Source organism: Lytechinus variegatus, chromosome 11 (genome assembly GCF_018143015.1).
Source record: "Lytechinus variegatus isolate NC3 chromosome 11, Lvar_3.0, whole genome shotgun sequence".
NCBI lineage: Eukaryota > Metazoa > Echinodermata > Echinoidea > Temnopleuroida > Toxopneustidae > Lytechinus > Lytechinus variegatus.
Window position 1 is genome coordinate 24,698,658 of NC_054750.1, and position 26,602 is coordinate 24,725,259.

Sequence of the window (26,602 nt, forward strand, 5' to 3'; positions counted from 1 at the left end):
AGTTTCAATGGAGTTTTTTTCAAAAGAATAAACTGTACTACACATTATAGTGAAGCCAGTTTAAAAGGAGGCGAGCTAGGCAAGTTTCAATTGAGGTTAACTGTACTCTAAATTATGGTGAAGCCAATTTGAATGGAGGTAAGGCAAGTTTCAATGGAGGTTTTCTAAAAAGAATAAAATAAACTGTACCACACATTATGGTAAAGCCAGTTTGAAAAGAGGTGAGGAAAGTTTCAATGGAGGTTTTTAAAAAGAATAAACTGTACCACACATTATGGTGAAGCCAATTTGAATGGAGGTGAGGCAAGTTTCAATGGAGGTTTTTTAAAAAGAATAAACTGCATGTACCACACATTATGGTGAAGCCAGTTTGAAAGGAGGTGAGGCAAGTTTCAATGGAGGTTTTTTAAAAAGAATAAACTGTACCACACATTATGGTGAAGCCAGTTTGAAAGGAGGTGAGGCAAGTTTCAATGGAGGTTTTTTAAAAAGAATAAACTGTACCACACATTATGGTGAAGCCAGTTTAAAAGGAGGTGAGGCAAGTTTCAATGGAGGTTTTTTAAAAAGAATAAACTGTACCACACATTATGGTGAAGCCAGTTTAAAAGGAGGTGAGGCAAGTTTCAATGGAGTTTTTTTTAAAAAGAATAAACTGTACCACACATATTATGTTTAACCCAGTTTTAAAGGAGGTGAGGCAAGTTTCAATGGAGGTTTTTATAATTGTACTCTAAATTATGGTGAAGCCAGTTTGAAAGGAGGTGAGGCAAGTTTCAATGGAGGTTTTTTAAAAAGAATAAACTGCATGTACCACAAATTATGGTGAAGCCAATTTAAATGAAGGTGAGGCAGGTTTCAATGGAGGGTTTTTTTTTTAAAGAATAAACTATACCACACATTATAGTGAAGCCAGTTTTAAAGGAGGTGAGGCAAGTTTCAATGGAGGTTTTTTTAAAAAGAATAAACTGTACCACACATATTATGTTTAACCCAGTTTTAAAAGAGGTGAGGCAAGTTTCAATGGAGGTTTTTATAATTGTACTCTAAATTATGGTGAAGCTGATTTAAATGGAGGTGAGGCAGGTTTCAATGGAGCTCAGTTTTTCAAAAAGAATAGGCTGTACCACACATTATGGTGAAGCCACTTTAAAAGGAGGTGAGGCAAGTTTCAATGGAGTTTTTTTCAAAAGAATAAACTGTACTACACATTATGGTGAAGCCAGTTTAAAAGGAGGTGAGGCAAGTTTCAATGGAGGTTTTTTAAAAAGAATAAACTGTACCACACATTATGGTGAAGCCAGTTTAAAAGGAGGTGAGGCAAGTTTCAATGGAGTTTTTTTTAAAAGAATAAACTGTATCACACATTATGATGAAGCCATAAAAGGAATTGAGGCAATTAGTTTCAATGGAGGTTTTTTCAAAAGAATAAACTGTACACATTATGGTGAAGCCAGTTTAAATGCAGCTAAGGCAAGTTTCAATGGATCGAGGTTTTTTTAAATAGAATAAACTGCACATTATGGTGAAGCCAGTTTGAAAGGAGGTGAGGCAAGTTTCAATGGAGGTTTTTAAAAAGAATAAACTGTACCACACATATTATGTTGAAGCCAGTTTAAATGAAGGTGAGGCAGGTTTCAATGGAGGGTTTTTTTTAAAGAATAAACTATACCACACATTATAGTGAAGCCAGTTTTAAAGGAGGTGAGGCAAGTTTCAATGGAGGTTTTTTTAAAAAGAATAAACTGTACCACACATATTATGTTTAACCCAGTTTTAAAGGAGGTGAGGCAAGTTTCAATGGAGGTTTTTATAATTGTACTCTAAATTATGGTGAAGCCAGTTTGAAAGGAGGTGAGGCAAGTTTCAATGGAGGTTTTTTAAAAAGAATAAACTGCATGTACCACAAATTATGGTGAAGCCAATTTAAATGAAGGTGAGGCAGGTTTCAATGGAGGGTTTTTTTTTAAAGAATAAACTATACCACACATTATAGTGAAGCCAGTTTTAAAGGAGGTGAGGCAAGTTTCAATGGAGGTTTTTTTAAAAAGAATAAACTGTACCACACATATTATGTTTAACCCAGTTTTAAAGGAGGTGAGGCAAGTTTCAATGGAGGTTTTTATAATTGTACTCTAAATTATGGTGAAGCCGATTTAAATGGAGGTGAGGCAGGTTTCAATGGAGCTCAGTTTTTCAAAAATAATAGGCTAGTACCACACATTATGGTGAAGCCACTTTAAAAGGAGGTGAGGCAAGTTTCAATGGAGTTTTTTTCAAAAGAATAAACTGTACTACACATTATAGTGAAGCCAGTTTAAAAGGAGGCGAGCTAGGCAAGTTTCAATTGAGGTTAACTGTAATCTAAATTATGGTGAAGCCAATTTGAATGAAGGTAATTCAAGTTTCAATGGAGGTTTTCTAAAAAGAATAAAATAAACTGTACCACACATTATGGTAAAGCCAGTTTGAAAAGAGGTGAGGAAAGTTTCAATGGAGGTTTTTAAAAAGAATAAACTGTACCACACATTATGGTGAAGCCAGTTTGAATGGAGGTGAGGCAAGTTTCAATGGAGGTTTTTTCGAATAAACTGTACTACACATTATGGTGAAGCGGCACCAGTTTAAATGGAGGCGAGGCAAGTTTCAATGGAGGTTTTTATAACATACTCTAAATTATGGTGAAGCCAATTTGAATGGAGGTGAGGCAAGTTTTAAAGGAAGTTTTTTATAACCGTACTCCAAATTATGGTGTAGCCAATTTAAAAGGAGGTGAGGCAAGTGCCAATGGAGTTTTTTTTATAACTGTACTACACATGAGTGTGAAGCCAATTGAAAAGGAGGTGAGGAAAGTTTCAATGTACGTTTCTTAAAAGGAATAAACTGTACCACACATTATGGTGCAGACAGTTTAAAAGGAGGTGAGGCAAGTTTCAATGGAGGTTCCACTTTCTGCACCATGATTTGTTTTTTTGTATGAGCTACAGGCAATATTAAAGAGCACCCTTCACGATAATTATACACGTGAACGCAGCGCTTGCATCGAGTCAGTACATACAGTGCAGGCATTTTTTTATACTACCACGTGCGTGATTGTGAATCAAGAAGTTGACAAGAAGCTACAAGATGGCCTTTTCAAGTGTGTCCATTGAAACTTGCCTCACCTCCTTTTAAATTGGCTTCACCATAATTTGGAGTACGGTTATAAAGAACTTCCTTTAAAACTTGCCTCACCTCCTTTAAATAATACCAGTACAGTTTTTTCTTTTTAAAAATCTCCATTGAAACTTGCCTCACCTCCTTTCAAACTGGCTTCACCATAAATTATTCTTTTCAAAAACCTACATTGAAACTTGCCTCACCTCCTTTTCAATTGGCTTCACCATCATTTGTAGTAAGGTTATAAAAAACTTCCTTTAAAACTTGCCTCACCTCCTTTAAAATTGGTTTCACCATAATACCGGTACAGTTTATTCTTTTTAAAAAACCTCCATTAATTGAAACTTGCCTCGCCTTCATTTAAACTGGCTTCACCATAATGTGTAATACATTTAATTCTATTAAAAGAAAACCTCCATTGAAATTGCCTCACCTCCTTTTAAATTGGCTTCAACATAATTTAGAGTACAGTTATAAAAACCTCCATTGAAACTTGCCTCACCTCCTTTTAAATTGGCTACACCATAATTTGTTCTTTTTAAAAAACCTCCATTGAAACCTGCCTCACCTCCATTTAAACTGGCTTCACCATCATGTGTAGTACAATTCATTCTTTTTCAAAACCTCCATTGAAACTTGCCTCACTTCCTTTTAAACTGGCTTCAACATAACATGTGTGGTACAGTTTATTCTTTAAAAAAAAAAAACTCCATTGAAACTAGCCTCACCTCCTTTTAAACTGGCTTCGACCACCATAATGTGTGGTACAGTTTATTCTTTTTAAAAAACCTCCATTGAAACTTGCCTCACCTCCTTTTAACTTGGCTACACCATAATTTGGAGTACGGTTAGAAAGAACTTCCTTTAAAACTTGCCTCACCTCCTTTTAAAGTGGCTTCACCATAATGTGTGGTACAGTTTATTCTTTTTAAAAAAACTGAGCTCCATTGAAACCTGCCTCACCTCCATTTAAATTGGCTTCACCATAATTTAGAGTACAATTATAAAAACCTCCATTGAAACTTGCCTCACCTCCTTTAAAACTGGCTTCAACAGAATTTGTAGTACAGTTATAACAAACTCCATTGGAACTTGCCTCACCTCCTTTTAACTTGACTACACCATAATTTGGAGTACGGTTAGAAAGAACTTCCTTTAAAACTTGCCTCACCTCCTTTAAAATTGGTTTCACCATAATTTAGAGTACAGTTATAAAAATCTCCATTGAAACTTGCCTCACCTCCTTTTAAAGTGGCTTCACCATAATGTGTGGTACAGTTGATTCTTTTTAAAAAACTGAGCTCCATTGAAACCTGCCTCACCTCCATTTAAATTGGCTTCACCATAATTTAGAGTACAATTATAAAAACCTCCATTGAAACTTGCCTCACCTCCTTTAAAACTGGCTTCAACAGAATTTGTGTGGTACAGTTTATTCTTTTTAAAAAACCTCCATTGAAACTTGCCTCACCTCCTTTTAAACTGTCTGCACCATAATGTGTGGTACAGTTTATTCCTTTTAAGAAACCTACACATTGAAACTTTCCTCACCTCCTTTTCAATTGGCTTCACCATAATTTGGAGTACGGTTATAAAAAACTTCCTTTAAAACTTGCCTCACCTCCTTTAAAATTGGTTTCACCATAATACCGTTACAGTTTTTTCTTTTTAAAAACCTCCATTGAAACCTGCCTCACCTCCATTTAAACTGGATTCACCATCATGTGCAGTACAATATATTCTTTTTAAAAACCTCCATTGAAACTTGCCTCACCTCCTTTTAAATTGGCTTCACCATCATTTGTAGTACAGTTATAACAAACTCCATTGGAACTTGCTTCACCTAGCTCCTTTTAACTTGGCTACACCATAATTTGGAGTACGGTTAGAAAGAACTTCCTTTAAAACTTGCCTCACCTTTAAAATTGGTTTCACCATAATTTAGAGTACAGTTATAAAAATCTCCATTGAAACTTGCCTCACCTCCTTTTAAAGTGGCTTCACCATAATGTGTGGTACAGTTGATTCTTTTTAAATAACTGAGCTTCATTGAAACCTGCATGCCTCACCTCCATTTAAATTGGCTTCAACATAATTTAGAGTACAGTTATAAAAACCTCCATTGAAACTTGCCTCACCTCCTTTTAAACTGGCTTCAACATAATATGTGCGGTACAGTTTATTAAAACCTCCATTGAAACTTGCCTCACCTCCTGGAGGGCGCTCTTTAATATGCCTGTAGGTTGGAGGCACTGATCTCTCCCCTATCTGGATGGGAACAATAACGCTGATTGGCCTATTCCGTGTTGAAGCACCGGAAGTTGGTACCTCCGCACGCCGAGTTCCCCCAAAAGAGCCAAAATCGGAGTGTAGTCTGGTACACGGCAATAGTGTCAATTCTTAATTATACTTACTAGATCAACTCTTATAACAGCACTTTTCAATGTGAATTTATACCTAATACAAAGTTTAAGATGTCGTCCTGTGCCACGTATAATTGCAATTATCGTGACGACCGTGGAAACAGAGAAAATGGGATTACTTTTCACAGATAAGACAAGCTGGTGAACTGCATAGTTGTAGACTTTATGTAGTCCCATGTGCTCAAATACATGTGTGGTATTTCTAAATTACCAGAGCAAGTTTCCAAAACTTTAAAACTCCAGGGGGGGGGGGGTTATCGATTGTTGTGATTTCTCTGGAAGCGTCATGAATTTAAACCATGATTCAAATAAATATTCAGTTTAATATTATATTCACAAATGTCACCAAGTTACAGAAGAATATCACGAGACACGAAAATACTGACCGTGTAGCCTGTATTCTGAAATTTAATTGACTTGAGTTAAAACTGAAAATCTGCCGTTTCGGAGGAGTTAAAAAAAAATTGCGAAGCATAGATCCTGACCGAAATAGACTGATTTTGGGGACAAGGACTGGATCTACGATTAGGTATTCTGAAAATTATTTTATCTTATATTTGTGAAAGGACAATAAAATTTACAAGCTAGAGGTACATGTACGGTAGGATAGGACTTTAGGGGGCTTATGTAACTTGTGGCATGTAAATTTGTGATATTTCTCTGTCAACAATAGATCGAATTATTTTTTCCAAGAACTCATTTTTTAAAGAAAAGTATGTAAAAAAGACATTAAGCTACTGAGACGGATTTACAGACTTCAGAAATTTCACAGAACTTATTTTGAGATGCCGAATGTCTTCAAAGAAAAAAATGTCTCGGTGGAGCAAAAAAAGGGGGGTTATATCAACCAGAAATTTAGGGGGTGATGCAAGAAAAATAACCTGACAAGCAAAAAAAAAAGGTTATCAACCCAAAATTTAGGGAGGGATGAAAAACAAAAGAAATAATCTGACAAGCATCAAAAAAGGAAATCAACCAGGATTTTAGGGCGGACCACAATAATTTAAGGGGGGTCCACCTGAATTTAGGGGGGATGCAGGAAAAAAAAATAACAAGGTTAGCAAAAAGAACAAAAAAAAGTTGTCAACATAAATTTTGGGGGTCTATCCCCCACCTAAAATATAGGGGGATATGACCCCCCCGCTTCCGCTGCCTATATGAACAAACTGGGTAGAGGATAATTGAAGAGGGTCGATCGATGTGACAGAAGGAGAGAAGGTCAAGTCCAACTCAGAAAAATATTGATTTGAATCAATAGAGAAAAATCAGACAAGCACAATGCTGAAAATTTCATTAAAATCGGATGTAAAATAAGAAAGTTATGACATTTCAAAGTTTCGCTTATTTAAAAAAAGATTGTGATATAAACAAGCCAGTTACATTCAAATGAGAGAGTCGATGATATTATTCACTATTTCTTTTGTTTCTTATAGTTTGAACTATACAATATTTCAATTTTACGAATTTGACGATTATAGGATCTCCTTGCCTGAAGCACAAAATGTTAAAATAATGGAATACCAACCGAGATGTGCATATAACTGTTAAGTGAAATGAAGCGAAACTTTAAAATGCCATAACTTTCATATTACATCCGATTTTGATGAAATTTTCAGTGTTATGCTTGTTGAATTTTTCTCTTTTTATTCAAATCAACGGTTTGTGTTGTGGTGGACTTGTCCTTTAAAGGGCGAGTCCACCTCACGGAAACGATTATTAGAATAGAGAGAAAAACCACACAATAATGCTCAAAATTTAATCAAAATCAGAAGTAAAATATGAAAGTTTTTTTTTAAGTTTTACTTATAAGCGATGAATTTTTCGGTGTTACACTTGTTTGATTTTTTTTTTTTGGGGGGGGGGGTGGGATGGACTTAAATTAAAGGGGGTTTCAAGCCCAGTGTTATAAGCCTGCATAACCTAGAAAATCCTCGCCCTATCGATCGTAAGGGGTTATTTGGCAAACCTCCAAAATACAAGTCAAAGATTTCATCAATTCTTCCTTAGGTGATCTCGAGAAAAACACCAACCCCTTCAAAATTATGTTTCCGAAATGAACTGGGAAAGTACCATGGTTTCAAGAAAATTGCGAATTCTGGCACCTTAAATATATGAAGTTTTGTATAAAAAGCAAGAGCTTCAGTGTGCAGACAGCTAGCGTATATCGCTCACAATGCATATGCTAATTCCAGAGCGATCACGTTCCTTTTGGGGGAACTGGTATGGCGGACAATAGAACTCGCAGGCTTCAAACAAAGGACCATCCCCGCATATCCAGTTAGGGGAGAGATCAGTGGTTGGAGGTTGTACGAAAAACGAAATCACGTTGCAGGGACTGGAAAAGGGAGTCTCTGATCTCGTCTTCGCTGTTTTCGTTTTTACAAACGGAATCACGGAGCGGAGAGCGTGTTCTGATTTTGTTTTTGATGCATGAAAACACAAGTCACAGAGCGAAAATCGTGTTCTGGTTTCGTTTTTGATACATAAAAACACAAATATAAAATGAGAAATCAGAGAGAGCCGAAAACATTTCTGATTTCAATATTCTGTTTTTGAGCAACAAAAACGAAATCACAGCACGGGTTTTCACGCTGTGATTTCGTTTTTTGTTTTCAAAGACCGAACCACGTACTGATTTTCCGTTTTCGCTGTACGCTGAACGGATATGAAAAACGAATTATCCATTAGTACCCTGATGCTTTACTATACCTTTACTACAGTTGGGATATGCATGGTACGAAGGCCATCACTTACATTATTCCCACTGTCTGTTGCTTATAGCGTAATTACTGGTAATTCCACTACATGTAGGTTATACCCGCAAATCAAAGCCTACGTTATCTACCAATTGTTGCCGAATTTCCCCTTATGATCTATTTTTTCTTTCACCGATCGCTGTGCATGCAGCATAATATGGTGGTCATGTCAGTGTGCCGATCTACACCCAATCATGACTGTGTGATAGCACACTCAGAACGTTTGCCAGGAAATTGCGTGATTTTTGTATATATTTTTAATATGCATAATGTCAATGAATAATTTTGAAGTTGTCTTGTGAAGATTAGGAGCAAGGTAGTCCTGTGTTTCATGATATATCACAATAGGGTCAACCTCCTAGAATTATTTGGATAATTACACGCATGGGTGAATAACAATCTTTAGAAGACAGCAAAATCTCAGTCACGCCAAGCGGGTCGGTAAGAATTAGAAAATTAGAGTGTATTACTTTGTACATGCTCACAGGCCCATACCCACAAAAACCTTCATTTACACAAACCATATACACACCCTCACCACCCACAGCCCCAAACCCACATATACTCTCACACACATGCACACCCACACACCCTATCACATCCACACCAGTGCACGCATGAGTACACATTTACACTCCTCAACAAAACTAAGCTTCCACCCACCTACACACGACACACACACTCACAGACAGTTAGTTAAAATATAAACATCGATCATGAATAAGGACAACCGTGAAATTTTTTTTTTCTTGCGCAAGGGATGACAATGTGTTTCAGGGATAATTGACGCGTGTTGGTGTTGATTCTGTGTATGTTGAAATAGTTTGAGTGAGGGTATGTTTATACACATATTATTTAACCATTTAATTTAATCATCCACTAAGATCCTGCAGTCATCTGCAGATTGTGCACTGAGTCATGCTGCAAATATCCAAATAAAAATGGGAGCAACAAATACTGGGACAATGACAAATCAAAACACATCATGAACCTCAAGTCTTCATGCTCCACAGGACAACTTAAGAATTACGGGATTTTTTCTTCAAAAGTATGCATTTTTAAAAGAAAAGAAAATCACTTAAAATCCCCTAATAGGCTCTGAAACGCTGGTTTGCAATCTTGAATAGGGGACCTATAATACTATTTAATACCAACATTTATAGCCAGCGAATATTCATATTACATTGTACCAAAGCATATAAGTTTAGTCTGTAGCACGGAACGAAAAATCAAATGTTACAAGTTATTGCTCATCGATATACAAAATACATTTTTTATAAAACGTCTTATTGGGTATATCTTTGCTTCTAGGAGTTCCTGCACTCATTGTGCTTCTCACAGGAGTTATTGCCAGAGGCTCATATGCCCATGATGACCTGTAAGTAGTAATGTTTAGAACTTCTGAAGGTTTCAATGGAGAAGAAGAATAATGTAGTAGGTTTCACGGTACACCATGTATCTTTCTTTGGCAAGTGTTGGTCCTGAAAAGGACCACCCAATCTCGACCTTTTGACAAGTGTGTTCTTGTCATCTTCATAAGAATGAATTGAAGACGACAAGAATACATTTGTTGAAACGTCGAGATTGGGAACACTTTCCCAAGAAAGTTACATAGTGTACCATGAAACCTACTACACTAGTAATGTTTAGAAAATTAAAAAAGGGAATTTTGTAACCCAATGGATTAGTCTTCTTACTTTGAAACAGAGGGTCGTGGGTTCAAATCCCAGCCATTGCGTAATTTCTCTCTTCAGCAAGAAATTCACAGTTGTGCTGCACTCAACCCAGGTGAGGAAAATGGGAACCTGGCAGGAATTTATTCCTTGAAATGCCACCGCACTGTAAAAGGCTGCGGGGCTAAAGCCAGGGTAATAATATCAAAGTGGGCGTATAAGGACACATTTGGCAGTGATATGCGCTACATGAGCATGTTGGTATTTTCGTTATTTTTCAACATTTAGATGCTGCGATTCGCAAGTTCACAAAATTATTATTTTAACTAAAACCAAGAAATTGGTAAGAATGATATACTCTTTACAATGTAAAAACATTGTTTAAAATGTTAAGCACGTCACTCAACTACTATTGTTTAAATGTTGTAAACAAATGTTTAAACTTTTTTAACAAGTTGTTTCAAAACTTTAAACAATTACCTAAAGGTTTAAACAACTTGTTGTTAGAATGACAGGCTTAATCGATATCTTATTTTTGTATTGTGTATAAAGATGGCATTTACCTTAATTGTCCCTTTGATGCATGAACAATTAATTGAAATAATTGTTGGCATTATACAGACATGTATTGGATTTGCAGTAAGGTACAAAAGGGTTGCGGTCCTTCAAATAATAAAATGTAATACATCATTACCAAAAACAGGTGTTTTCTACAATTCTGGGCTCAAATTGGTGGTCTCCTGATTCCTATGTCTATCATCCTCGTCATCAACATCGTCATCTTCGTCCTGGTCATTCGTCAGTTGTTCAAATCAGCAAAAATCGCTGGTCGGGTGAAGAGGGAAGCTGAGGTTGAACGTCGAGAGACCATCGAACGAGTCCAGAATGCGATTTGTATCCTCCTCCTTCTTGGTCTGACTTGGATCACAGGTTATTTTCTGCTGATTCCATCATTTAGTCTGGTAAATATAGAGTAACAAAGATTATAACTTATATGTCGGTCTTTGTATCCCTCACTGAAAATGTGTAATTGGTCGAGAGACCTTCAGTGACTGATCATAGTTTCATCAGAAACAAGAAATTCATCAGAGATGAAAACCACTCAATCACTCGGGCACAGCGCACGACAGAATATATCCACCGGGAAAATCGATTAATGCAAGGATGGCGCCGAGGATTGTAATAAAAAAGTTTTTATAAAAAAAAAACGTTTGTTATTGTTTTCTTTTTACAGTTTAAATCGTTTTAAACAACAATGGTAAACAATTATAGAGAATAACATGGCACGCAATGGTAGAAAGTGACTAACATGATGGGTTTCAAAGATTAATTTAAAAGACATATGCGTTATTCATTTGAATCAATTTTGCCAATTTTTGTCCTTGAAATCAAAATCTGGTTTATGTCTATAAAGCCTCCGAACGGCTTATTGTTTTAATTGAGGAATTCTGATCAGATGCATAATAAAAAAAATCAGTATAAGAGTGATTTGAATGGTGTTTTTTTAATACTTCGTTAAAAAAAATGTATATTTTTTACTCTTTGTTTTTATGTTTTTTATGTTTTTTTATAGAAATAATTTGCAAAAATTATCGAAATTACAAATAATGATACAAATACAGGCCAGAATTCACTGTGGATTTATACATGAAGACACTTTTTTTAACAGTTTGAGGTATAATACATGTATGCACTTGATGCATGAAATCATAACCACATACCCATGCATGCATCCCAAAAATGAATGACATGGCATATCACGATCCTCATCGTCTTATCTCTTACAAATTCCAGTTGGGGGGAACGAGCTTTGCTCATGCAGGGCCTGACCTGTGGATTTCTCTTCCACATAGTGAAAACCCAGACTTCAGCGACCAGCTTCGAGGGCAACCTGAAAACACACTTGGACATACATGGACATTGACTTATTATTGTTCAGACATATTATATGCAGTATCTTATGTTTTTCTGCTCTGAAGCACCTTGAGCATCTAATATATAATGTTTCCACTATACTTTCCCCAAACCCGGTAGATTTATATAATATTTCACCTTTCCTTATTTCACTAATATGACATGAAGTCAACTCTGTATAAGTCGACCTTCAATAAGGCGAATAATCGACTATGTCCAAGTTATTTTTGCGGCCAGTTTATGCAAGATAGTCATTTATCTTTTGTACGTCGAACGGATTTTTTGAGGTCCAAAGAGACTCGATTTTATACAATGTAGGCATAATTAATTACCCCCCCCAAAAAAAAAAATAATATATATATATATATAAATGTAAACAGGCATCCACTCTTTAACATGACGACTGTGTCTTGTACCAACTACTTATAGGCGAAAAATTACAAGACGATTTGACGTTGCTGATAGACCACAATTTTAATCCCCGAGCTTTCGGCCTTAGGCCTTCTTCATGGGTTCTATACAAAAATGAACGAAACAAAATCAATAGTACAGGAGGAGGAACAGATGGACATATACATGTACATATAATACTGATGTGATAAAATACGTAACAATGACGTTTTACGTATACAATATATGCAAATATGTATATGTATGTATATGTATTTGCATATATTGTATACGTAAAACGTCATTGTTACGTATTTTATCACATCAGTATTATATGTACATGTATATGTCCATCTGTTCCTCCTCCTGTACTATTGATTTTGTTTCGTTCATTTTTGTATAGAACCCATGAAGAAGGCCTAAGGCCGAAAGCTCGGGGATTAAAATTGTGGTCTATCAGCAACGTCAAATCGTCTTGTAATTTTTCGCCTATATATATATATATATATATATATATATATATATATATATATATATATATATATATACATGTACGTAAACAACGGTATTCGATATTACGAACGTATCTTCTCCCCTTCCTCTCTCCTATTTACATTATATCTACTTAAGATTTCTGGCAGCATTAGTAAAATTCTGGATGGAAAAATCATGACAGGATTCTATGACAAATTGTGATGATATTGATTTTATATATTTTGTTTAACAGGTGGCTCAGCCAATCTTTATCGTACTGAACTCCTTCCAAGGACTGTTCATCTTCCTACTCTACTGCGTCAGGAAACCTCACATCCGCAAGAAATGGGGGCTCACTTGTTTGGACAAGAAGAGAGAAGTCAGCACTACTTCTGGTGGTGTTCAAAGCTCACTAAACCCATCCAGCACATCAGCTGGTGTCATGGGCGGCGCGATTGGATTGTTGTCTCCGGGTTCATCTGGTAATTACACATTGCCTACAAATAAAGCGGACCCTGTATGTCTGCAAAACCCAACATATGAAGTATGGCAGATTGCGGAAGACGTTGCTCCACCGCTTGACAATGATGTCCAGAGTTCTAAAGAGGGGCAGAAGAACAAAGAAAGCGATGCAACTGATGCTGGGATGGTCAGTGTCCACGTTGGTGACCCGGCCCAAGAGACCCGGGAGGAGGGCACTCAGTAGTGCTTAGACATGATAAGTAAGACCTATGGTTAGATCAGCTAAAGGTGCTGACACCGCTTCAACGATGTCAGCAACGAGTTGCTTCTACTGTTGAGTCTGGTAATAACCAGGATGAATGTTGAAAGTGCACCGCCGCCATTCGACATTCTTCCTTTACAACTATCAAATTGACTAATCAGAGATACTTTAATTGCTTATCTATAACACTGCCGACTTATAAAAGAGATTTTGCTTAACTACTTTCATAAGTTATTTTCATAGCAAGCATGGTTTCTCATATTACAGAGGCCAAGGGATCGGGCAGGGGGGGGGCTGTCCTAACCTCCTTTTACACTTTTTTTTTCGGTACCGCAAAAATGTAAAATGTGATTATGATGCTGCAGCCCCCTCCCCCACCCCTTCAAATTGTTCTGTGGCCTTTTACGGATACCGATAATCCAGTAGATAAGAACAATTTATGTGAGGTATGTGTGCGTGTGTGTGTGATTGTGTGTTAAATGGCGTACATATTTGTATGTTTGGTGTAGGGATGAAAATCGTTTTTTATTTCAGAATGAAATACAGCTATTGTCATGCCTGCTATATTGAGGTGTATTACTTGGAAAGGAGATACATGTTTTTCTTTGGGATATGCAATGATTAGTATTATGATTCGTATCACAGCTTTCCAAATAATGACTGCTGCGATGCAGGACGTAAACACAATACAATGTTCTTCAGTTCTTGATATAATTGTGTCTTAACGGATTTCTATTTCATGTATACAGTGTATTGTTCATATTTGAGGTGAATTACTCAGCTATAAAATACAGCTGATCAGGTTGTTTCTCGAAAGAATAATTTGTTTTTAAGTATGCAGAATTATTGTTTTTCTAAATGCTGCTGTAAGAAACTTCTTTTTATTGTATTACATTGCTGGATAATTGTAGTCGTCTGCAAAGATATCGTTGCTAAATTCATGTTGTTTTCTACAATAGACTTATTTGTTGTCATACATTGTACGCGGATAAATTTGTACATTACATTATTGATCAGTGATACTTGCATTATTAAAGTATAGCCAATCACTCATTATTCTATCACTAAAATACTCAGAATTTTGACGTATTTATTCAAGGTTATGAATCAGGAATTCAGCTAATCAGGTCGTTTCTCGAAAGAATAATTGTTTTAAAGTATGCAAAATTTATTGTTCATGTGTTATGCTGCTGGAATAAACTTATTGTTATTGTATTACATGTTGGATCGGTGTAATTATCCGCATAAATATGGTGGATAAATTCATATTGTTTTCTACTCCAGACTTATTTGTGGTCATAAATAGTACGCAGAAAAATTTGTACGCTATTTTATGATTGGTCAGCCATGGTTGCGTTACTATGGCCAATCACTCCGGATTTTAACACGAAAATACTCAGAATTGCCATGCATTGCTTCCAGTTTAAGAATCAGGAATTCAGCTTATGTTGTTTTTCGAAAGAATGATTTGTTTTAAACTATGCAAAATTATTATTCTTGAATATGCTGCTGTAATAGTCCTCATTTTATTGTGTTACATGGTGGGTCACTATTATCCGCCCCATAGATATTGTTGCTACATTTATATTGTTTTCTACCCAAGACTTTTGTTTGTCATACTTTGTACGCAGATAAATGTGTATACAAGATTATATGATCAGTGGTGGTTGCATTAGGCCTACTAACCAATCACTCCTGATTAAATTGCTAAAATACTCAGATTTTTCATGCATTGCTTGCAGTTTATGTGTCAGCCAGTCATCAACAAAGTAACGCAGCCCAAGACATGGCCATGATATGTTCATCGCATACGAATTCGACAATAACATCATGATGATTAATTATTCTACCATAGTGCTCGTTTCAGGTGTTCCAGACAATAACGATGATGATATGAATACAATATATTGATTAAACAAATAGCACTTTCAATTTATAATTTACCTAACCATAAAGTCATTGTTCCTAAAATAGCAAAAAAATGGGAGAAATAGAACAGGTTTGTTTGTTTATTTTTTTGTACCTGATTTCTGTTTTCTAATGTTGGCTTTGCTGCCCATGCGAAACTACGAACGATCGATGTTTTATCAAAAAATAATCACAAGTTTTAGTGGATATCACTGCAAATATATATTGAATGCATGAGAGAATAAAACAAATTTTCTAAGTGGTACAAACAGGCCCTCGGCGGAAAGTACTTGTATCACAACATCCCAAGTAAAATAAAAATTAATTGTTAGTATCATTTATTAAAACCATATACGTTGGAGCCACTCTAAAAAAAGAAAAGATTAATGAGAGAAAGAGACATGGATCAACAAAATAAGATATTAAGAGGAAAAGAACAAAAAATTCAATGTCCGGAAAAGAAGACGGCGACGCCGGCGCGCCGCCATTCGACATTCTTCCTCTACAACTATCAAATTGACTAATCAGAGATACTTAAATTTCATAACACTGCCGACATATAAGAGATCTTTGACTTTAAAGGTAAATGCTAGTTTTGGTAACGATATCAAAATGAGTTCGTACAGAATCCAATGAAATGACCACCAAAGTGTCTGTTTGTATAAATAAAACGCATGTGCCAAAGAATTCTGGAAGAAATTGTGTAATTGCTGAGAAATCAGCAAATAAGCACAGGAATCGGGTAGGGCGTCGGGCCCGACGCCCTAAGCAATAATTATACATTGTCCCACGTGCGCTTATCTGTGTTGGGGATCTTCGGTGTGAACATTTTTCAGCGTAGATTTCAAGATTTCACAAAGTTCAGTTAATTTAACTGTACCAGATCTAGATCCTCGATGATATACTGACAATTAAGCCTTGTTTTACAGACTTTCTCATGAAATCAGTGTTTACTGCAACTACTGGAATTTCTCTTTAATACATAAGTTATTACATAACAAGAATGGTTTCTCATATTACAGAGGCCAAGGGATCGGCGAGGGGGCTGTCCTAACCTCCTTTTACACTTCGTTTTTCAGTACCATGCGCGCATAAACGTAAACATTACGGTCAAATGTGATTATGTTGCTGCAGCCCCCCCCCCCCTCTCCAAATTGTTCTGTGGCCTTTCACGGATACCAATAATCCAGTAGATAAGTACAATTCATGTGAGGTATGCGTGCGTGTGTGTGTGTGTGTGTGTGATTGCATGTTAGATGGCGTATATGTTTGTATGTTTGGTGTAGGGATGAAAATCTTTTTTTTTCAGAATGAAATGCAGCTCTTGTCATGCCTGCTAGATGACATATTGAGGTGTATTACTCGGAAAGGAGATATATATTTTTCTTCATTTTTCTTTTGGATATGCATTAATTAGTAGTATGATTCATATCACAGCTTTCCAAATAATGAATGCTGCGATGCAGGATGTAAACACTAAAATGTTCTTCAGTTGTTAATATAATTATATCTTAACGGATTACTATTTTATGTATACAGTGTATTGTTCATATTTTAGGTGAATTACTCAGCTATGAGTGGCGCATAAAATCAGCTTATCAGGTTGTTTCTCGAAAGAATAATTTGTTTTTAAGTATGCAAAAATATTGTTCTGGTAAATGCTGCTGTAATAAATTTGTTTAATAAGATTACATGGTGGGTCGGTATAATCCTCCGTGCTAAATTCATGTTGTTTTCTACACCAGACTTATTTGTTGTCATACATAGTACGCAGATAAATGTGTACATTGCATTATAAGATTGTTCAGTGATGGTTGCGTTACTATGGCCAATCACTCCTTATTATACTACTAAAATACTCAGAATTTTCACGCATTTATTCCAGTTAATGAATCAGAAATTCAGCTAATCGGGTTGTTTCTTGAAAGAATAATAGTATGCCAAATTTATCATTCATAATGTTGTGCTGCTGTAATAAACTTATTTTTATTGTATTACATGGTGGATCGGTGTTATCATCAGCATAAATATGGTGAATAAATTCATATCGTTTTTCTACTCCAGACTTATTTGTGGTCATACATTGTACGCAGATAAATGTGTACGCTACTCTATATGATTGTTCAGTGATGGTTGCGTTACTATGGCCAATCACTCATGGTTTTATTGCTAAATTACTTAGAATTGCCATGCATTGCCTCTAATATGAATCAAGAAGTCACCACCAAAGTAACAAAGTAACACAGCCCGTGGCATAATCATGATCTGTTCATTGCATGCGTCAAAAATAACACAAAAAGATGATGAGAAATAATCATTGTATCAGAGGGTTAATATCGGATTTTCCCGATAGTAAAAATCTTAAAAGGAATACAATATATTTAAAGCAAATTGCATCATCAATCTGAAACTTCACATTGTAAATGAGTATAATACAACCCTAATGAACACTATGAAGTTATTTGTTGCATTCCTACTTTGAAAACAATAGCGCTTTGTTATCACAATGCACTTGTTAAACACCATTCGCTAGTAGACGCATAGCTGTTTTTGTGGATCTATTTTTAAATACATTAAAAAAATTTACGAATAATCAGGACATCAATTTCGGTGCTTATCTACTTGAATATTAAGCAACCATGTCACCTTATAAAAAAATGGCCTTCTTCTGATCATGGGCAGAGGAGTCTTCTGATCATGCGCAGAATGGAACTCCGAAATGGCTTGACATTCGGAACCCAACTTTCCTGGTCGTTATCAGTTCTCTTGCTTACAAACATGACAAATAACGGAAATCATATACTTTTTTTACTATAAACTCGAAAAATTATATATATGAGAAATTTACAGCGCAGTCGGTTCTTTTTTCCCCTATTCCTTTAACAAAGCGTGGACAAAAATCGGCCTTTTTATTTTTTGGCAAACCGATTTCGGCGAGCTTTACATAGATGGTGGACAGTGCTCATTGAAGCGTAATGCTAGCAATACTTGTAATTTTGTCCAAAATTATACTTTCATCTGATAGATGAGATAAAAACATCACTAAAAATGTTGGAAAAAGTATCCCCATGCTTTAATCAATTTAACTTTCAAGAACTTTACAAGGTGAAAATCTTTTTGCTGATACCATTGTACGCGACAAGTTGCGCTAGTGGGGCAACGCAAATATTACTGTTTTAACTGAAACAAATTGTGTGTTATGCGAAGGGCGCTGCGAAAGGAAGATTTGTACCTGACAATGCAACAATGTATTAAAAAATACAAAAAAAACAAATAAATTATAAAAAATAACGACAGGTGTGATCATTTTTCAGTTTGTCTGGGTTTGTTCATGAGCACAAATGAAAGAGAGAGAAGGGATGGAAAGAAATAAGGAGAACAAAATGGCAAAAGGAAAGGGGAACTGAAAAAAAAAACGGAAAAAAAAGTAAAAACAAAAAGAGTCCAAAGAGAGAAAAGAAAAGAAAGGGAGAAAACAAAGGGAAATCAGATGGAAAGAGGAAATAAAGAAATCGAGGGAAAAAACATAAAGAAAGAAAAACCAGAAAAGTGATTAAAAAGGTTCATGGACGGAAAAACGGAAGCTGGCATGAATGCATTTGGAGAAGTTGAAGCGTAAATAGTTAAAACTTAAGACCTTTCCTTTTTGGCATTGTTGGGGCGGAAATTAAGGATGGATGTGTAGTAGCAAGGAAATACAGAGAATCAATAAAATAACGAATTGACAACGCGATCACAGCGACTCAGCATCCCAAACTTCTTAGAGAAAAGCATATCATGCATATGGAATCTATCAGGATAAATAGGTACAAAAGAAAAACAAGTGCTTATAGTTCTTTGTCAGGGAAAATCTCTGAGGAAAACGAAGCCTTACAAAAAGTTGGTTTCTTACACCCTCGCCTTCGAAGCAATGTAACTCTGTGATCCGTGACAATTGTGACGCAAACATGATGCCAAATTTATGTTGATGATTAGTTACTCAGTTTGGGCAAATAGAAATTACAAAAAATAAATCATAAATTCTTGAAAAAGCTGACCTTTGAACTTAGGTTCTTTTTTTTCGAAACACCCTGTATTGCGGCTAGATGCATGATATTGTTCAGGAATTGGTCGTATTGAAAAGTTTGAAAAAAATTCGCGATTGATATTATGGCTTTATTACGAGGCATTAGGCGTGAACTCCATTTACTGATACAATGCATTAAAACCAGACTTCACATACCTGGCGAAAACAGTTCTCTCCAGTCTGTACATCGAACGCTACAGATTTATAACACATCATGGAAGCTTAGCCACCAGGGTTCTTTCATTGACAAAGGTAGGATAACCTGAAAGGAAACGTTAAATGCACAATTATATAATATTGACTGGCCTTGAGGGGAACATCAATTATATTGCCCGCAATAGAATCACATTGGCCCGAGTCTTTAGGCGAAGGCAATTTTCCTGATCAGGGCAATACATTTAATGTTTCCCGAAAGAAAAGCCAGACAACATTTGTATTATTATCCAAATCACACATCTAGAGCAAATATCTTGATTATTTATTTTACCCTTTAAGAATGGGAATCTATTTTATCATGTGATGAATGGGCCTCTGAACTTAACCATTGTAAAGTAATTGAAATGTCGCGTCCCTGGCCTTGGGACGCGAACTTTCAAACTTTCAATTATTGTTTATTATGACGTACATATACATACATGTTTATAAACCTCTCTTTAAGGATGTCGAATAATCCGTTCTTCTGATTGGTCGAAATTGAGGTCATGAAATCCACCATGCCTGCAGAACAACCAGGGGCAACGGGCATAGTTAACCAGATTTCTGCCCGTTGACCCCTCACCCTAACCCATCACTTAACGACGGGCGTGGCAAAATTTGGCTGAGATCTCCATTTGATTGCGTGCAAAATGTTACCATAAATGTCCGGGCGATTTGATCGAAAGTTTCATACAATTCGCGCTTATTGCGCAAGTGCGCGCAACGAATATGACAAATCGATAGAACGATGCCGATCTTTGGGTTTTGCTTGTTTATTCCTGTTTAAAAAAATGTTGGCATTAATGAAAAGAACACTAACTTATTAAGGACATAACGGATGTACCGTTATCAATCATCAAGTCTTGTTGCAGGTCAAAATCAAATGCATGCTCGCAAAAGGTGAGTTGGCTGAAGAACGGTCATTGCACTTTCTAAGTTATAGCCAGGTATGACAAACGACAACAATATAAGCTAGGACCCCTAACGTTAGGGCTAGGTCGGGGTGTATTAAAGGTCTAAAACTCTAAAGTAATGACAACGTTGTCGTTAGATCTATTACTATTAGGCCTACGTTAGCTCAGACGTTAGAGTCGATTCTAGACCTATCTAAGTTAGAACTAATGACATGTTCCTTTTAATCTAAGATCTGACGTAGATCTAACGTTAGAATTTAGATCTAAGGTTAGACGCTAACTTAAATCTAAATTTATATTATATTGGAAATTTATTTTAAGGCTTAGGCTTATACTGCTGTGGACTGCTTTTATATTCGACTTCGAGGCCTAAGTTAACGTTAATGTCAGGACTGAGGTAGGGCCCAACAACAAGTTGGGCCTAACGTTAGCCTGGGCTAGGGCTTTAGTCTTAGGTTTAACTTGTTTAAGAGGCTAGCCTAGACCTAGACTAGATCTTACGTTTAATTCGGTTCATAAAATATGTATGGACTGCTTTTATATTCGAGACATGGTTCGGCTCGCTGGTACTGCACCGGCCAGACCTAGAGCTCTAGAAACAACCATGCCTCTCAAAGCAGTCCATATATCTATAATATTGGTGCTGCGCAGTTCAATATGGCGCGTATAAGGCGCGTAGAAAGCCCGGATGTTAGCTCATTGACTTGAATCCTAAGTGGGCAGTAATTTGAGTCCGTTAATATACAATTGGAAACTCATTGACCAACCATTTGGTCACAGTTATAAGCAGGCAATAATGTATTAAAGTTTCCCAGTTCAGATGTCTAATACGGTTAATGATATGCTTTAGTAAGAAAATTGCTAATGAGGCCCTATATTTAACATAGCGATGAACGAACTCCGAACGGGTGCATATTTACTTCATAACAGTCGAGGGTTCAATTGATGCAATTCTGTATTTAATTCATTCGTATATTTTTGAAGCAATTTTAGTCTTTAAAAGTACATTGCCAGTCCACATTTTTGCTTGTTGCAGAGACCTCTCCGAAATTCTGGAGTCCCCGGGTAATTGCACAATATTTTTTTTAGCAGTCTCCACGACACGAGGTCTCCTTTATAAATGCAGGGAACGGTTTTTGAAAGTTGGAGGGGGCTAACCATGCAACAAACTCAATCGGTTGGTGATTTTGACGTTCTTTTACACGGATTTGGAAAGTAGGGAGTCTCCGCAGCCCCTGAAATGTATCCATAAGACGCGCCGACGTCGAAGAAACTACGGGCCTATTTACACGTGAATAGAATCATCAATGTAATTATGATTACTTTTATAACCGTGACTGTGATAAGTGCATTCAAGAACATAGAAAATGTATTGTAAAATGCCCTTCATGGGAAAGCACAACCAAGAAGTCTTTGTCGAAAATTTGTGAATTAAACAGCATTTTCGCCCTTAACATACATGTATTTGCCATCTCAAACGGAAATTAAGCATAAAAACAAACAAAAAAATTGTCGCATGAACATAAATATTTTGTATCATGTTTTAGATCAAAAAGTTTTACCCATATCCAGACACATGACCTAAATGATTGTTTTTTGTATAACTGTATAAAGATACCCAAAACCTGAAATCTGTCAAGTTTAGAGCAGCAATTTCGTCCGTACCAAGCTAATTGCTAATTGAATATGAAAAACCTTTCAGTCATGAATATCACTTTGATAAAGGAAGCTACTTTTGAGGACCTGCCAACTGACTGAATATATGTACATGTGCTATTTCAACACATTTAATTTTCTACGTTCTCAATTCGGGGCCATTACAGCAAAACCAAAATCCAATAATTTAGAAAAAAAAGTGTCATTCACCACAGATAATTTACTATGAGAGCCTGTGAACCTATGTTGTAGAACTGTCGTGCTTTTTTATAATTGAAAAGATGTAAAACACTATAAAAGTAAAAATGAGCAGTGGTCACATACTTGGGTGGGGATATTTTCTACCCCCATTTTAATCGTTGCTCCTCCCAAGATTCTGAAAACTGATAGAATTATTGTAAAGCACTTTGAAGATAGTGAGTAAATGCTTTCAAGTAGAAAATAAGTGTTCTTAAATACATGTGCAATTTTTAATCTCCAAAACTTGACAGTTTTTTTTTATTCATTCTGTCATGTCAGTCGCTGTTCCTCCTTTGTATACTATTAGCTGCCCCTCACTCTTCTTTTTATTTAAATCGTAGAAACAGACTCCTTCCGAAAAAAAATCAGTCCAGCAGAATCATGCGTTTTATAGCACATTTTCCCTTTCTGAAGTTGCGCTCGCTCGTTCACAAGAAACTACATCCAGACCCAACTTATGCAATACCACATTATCCGATTTTCTACCATGTTATTTGTTCAGGATGAGAAGCATCCCTTTTGGAAATAATATATTCAGTCAGGTTCACTATGTTCTTTTTTTTAGCTTTCGTCGGATATTTTTGAGAAATTTGAAACGATACATTTTTGGAAAAAAAGTTATTGCATAAGGAATTTAAAATAACAATATTTCCATTTGCATCAAGACCTATGTGGCTGTCATCAAAAGGAGGTGAAATAGAAAGGCGAGAAAGTGCGTGTTTGAAAGTAGAGTATTCTTTTCTAAATGAGTGTAGTCCTTAAAACGACTGTAAACCAAATTGAGTGGAAAGTTAATTAGTAGTCAGGCTTGAGTAGGTGATTGAAGGCTGGCTAGAGTCGGCGAGTAGAATAGTAGCAGAAGCGGGAGAGTAGACTCGATGTTTCGGGCAGGTTGACTGCTCATCTCTTGAAGACGAAAAAAGTATTCTTCCGCGAATATAATCACTAAAACTACCCGGATTTTCATAATTTTAATTTAATGAGGATTATTTCTTTCCCCTATGGAAAATATGATTAATTGACTGATTTTTATTATCAAAAGAAGAAGGTTCGGGCACTGGGAATGATTTCTTTATTATGCTGGCTTTGAAGGAAAATTAGACAAGCCAAAATAAAAGGTGGAGTTAATTTGGGTCAGAAAACAAATCGACAATCAAAAAATGATAATAATAGAAATAAAAATAGAAAAAGGTTTAACTATAATATAAAGGTGAGTTGGGTCAGAAAAATCTGACAGGTGATGTTGGCCAAATTTCCACGTTTTAACATACCTACCTGCATGATTTCCAGGGAGTGCTGCCTATGGGGAACAACACGCGCAGTTCCTCCCAGACAAATCTTGGGTGCTTCAGCTCTCCCACTTATCAGGCCATGAAAAAGTTTTTTTTTTAATTTTAAATTTTTAATCAGCTCCTTAAATGTTCTTCCTCCATTTGCCATTTTCATTCGTATCAGTCAATCATACCAGATAGTGATGATTCATGACTCGTTTTATATCTTATAACGGATAAAATGGGAAATGCATGAAAAAATAGCACTGAGTGATTTAAAAACAAAAACAAGCTGCAAATAATAATTTACAAACTCACATGCTTGGGAATCTTGGACTCCTGAATTTCATTATTTCGTCCAGGTGACATATTGGAATCGCATTTTCAACATCTAGGTTTTTTTTCATTCTAAATGCAAAAATACTATGATGGCATTTACGCCTTTTTTCGCCTTTATTTAATTTGTTCGCCCATAGTTTGTTCTGTCATGAGTCTGACTCAACAAAACCATAAGTCAGATAGTCTTCCTAATAAGGATTCTCAAGTCTGATTTAACCTATTTTTCACAATGAAATGGAATGTATTTCCCATAAAAGTGAAAAGAGGGCTTTATGTTATCTTATTTTGATTTATTGATCGTCTGTAAATACAAATCTAATGTACATGAGTTTTGTGAGCATTGACTCTAAATGCAAAAGAGCTAATCTGGTCCCCAATCATACTCTTCTCAGAGTGAGACGAGGAACCAATCAGTTTCAAGTGGGTTCTACATCTTTCGAGACTGCAGTGTAGCACTTTCTGGAGTGAACAGTGTATATTTTAGCTCCGAAAAGAGGTAAATCCACTGAGAAGCTTGTGATTTGGGGCCAGATAAGCTCTTTTGTAGTTGGAGTGTATAGGATTTATGCCTCTATATATTCCAGTTCCAGCTTTCATCTTATCTCCCCCCCCCCAAAAAATGATAAAAAATTATATATCACTATTAATAATGATAATGATAATAATAACAATAATAGGGGAAAAGGAGAAAAATACACCGTGACATTAGGCGGCAATTTATGTTATTAAATGTGTTCAAATAAATTCAACAGTTGTGTACTAAATGCAATAAAAAAGTTAAAGACGAATAAGAACCCATGGAATGGGTGGATTGACTAAAATTTACTTAATTCCTCTAGTCAACTCAATTCGTTCAAATAAGTTTGAAGCATATTTGCTCGCAGACTGGTTAACACGTAATAGACCATCAATGATAACATAATGATATATCAATATTGCATTTTTTTTTGCACACCGAGATGATAAACATATAGAATAGTTTCAAAATAAAGTAATATAGTAATAGACAATAAATGATAACATAATAATATATCAATATTGCATTTTATTTTTGCACATTGAGATGATAAACATATAGAATAGTTTCAAAATAAAACTACTTAAACAAATTAGAAAGACATGGGGGCACGATCAAGCATTCCCAGGTCTATAAAAGAGCAGATGATAGAGGCGGAAATGAGGGGAAATCTATGAATGATAATAATGATAATAAGAGGAAGAGGGAAGGGGAAAAAGAAAGATGAGAAGAAGATAAAGAAGGAAAAGAGGAAAACGAAGAAGGGGTCGGTGAATTTAGATGAAAATGAGGAAGGGGAAACAGATACATGAATTAAGAGAAATGAACATCGAATGAACACAAGACGAAGATGTATATATGAAGTTAACACAATAGGTAAAGGCGTAAAGATAGCGAGTTGAAGATCAGACAGGAGCAGTGTGCATTCGTGTATACATAGAGATATAATATCATCTGCTTATACCATGTTTTGTTTTCTGATTACAGTTTTTACATGAAATTAATTTTAGCTATACCACACTTTTTATGATTGTATACATAAGTTCAATCTTTCTTTCATCTTTTTTCTAAGTTTATTGGATCTTTACACTTCCACTATATCAATAATCTGGTCTACATTCGAGTATAGGCCTGTACAGTGCGTCCCACAAAAAAACGAAACCGAGATTTATCATAACTTAATCATAAATACAATAGACAAATGACCTACTAACGTAAAGCTAAGGATCTCCCCTTTCATCTGATAATGCTTAGATTATTCCCAATCACGCATGAGTGAGCAAAAACAATTCGAAGAAAGGATGCCAAAAACTCATTTGGCGGGGGGTATCTGAATTTCAAAAAGAAAGTCACATGACTAGAATGTTCCATATCTGCTCTTTTATTTGATACCTTAATCACAGAAAACGGTCAAGAAGTTATGATCCCTCGAAATAATGCTTGTATATCCATAATTTCATTAAATAAACGTGTTTTCACCGGTTTCCCACAGAAACTATCGCACGGTAACAAAAGACTTAATGCATGGCTGATCGTCAACAAAACAGAGTGTCGAGTGAGTTTGAACGCTGCCTGTCATCTCTTCAATTTAAGAAATTATTGAAAAATCAAGATTTGATTCAAATAACCAGAACTTTCTTATTTCTTGACCATTTTCTGTCATTGAGGTATCAAATTAAAGAGCAGGTATTGAACTTTTTGCAAATATGTTTTTTTAACCCAGATACAACCCACCAAATGACTTTTCGGTATCCCCTTTTCAAATTCTTTTCGCTCACTCTTGCGTGAATGACAAAAAATAATCCAAGTAATTATAGATGAAAGAGGAGATTCTAAGCTTTACAATGGTAGGTCATTTGTCTATTGTATTTGTGATTAAGTTATGATAAATCATCGATGAATCTCGGTTTCGTTTTTTGTGGGACGTACTGTATATAATTTGATTAAGCATCTGATTACTTAACTGCTTAAATATCTGTGCGA

At 35.8% G+C, this 26,602-nt stretch overlaps 1 protein-coding gene across 1 annotated transcript in view; it reads left to right on the plus strand.

The window, feature by feature from the left end:
- LOC121423798 overlaps positions 1 to 15,228 on the plus strand; it is a 65,140-nt gene extending 49,912 nt beyond the window's left edge. Inside the window, exons 22-24 of the mRNA XM_041619284.1 lie at positions 9,650 to 9,716; positions 10,715 to 10,973; positions 13,043 to 15,228. Coding sequence (XP_041475218.1) covers positions 9,650 to 9,716; positions 10,715 to 10,973; positions 13,043 to 13,495 — 779 coding nt within the window. The 3' untranslated portion in view covers positions 13,496 to 15,228. The remainder of the gene's footprint in view (positions 1 to 9,649; positions 9,717 to 10,714; positions 10,974 to 13,042) is intronic.
- Positions 15,229 to 26,602: the final 11,374 nt, after the last annotated feature.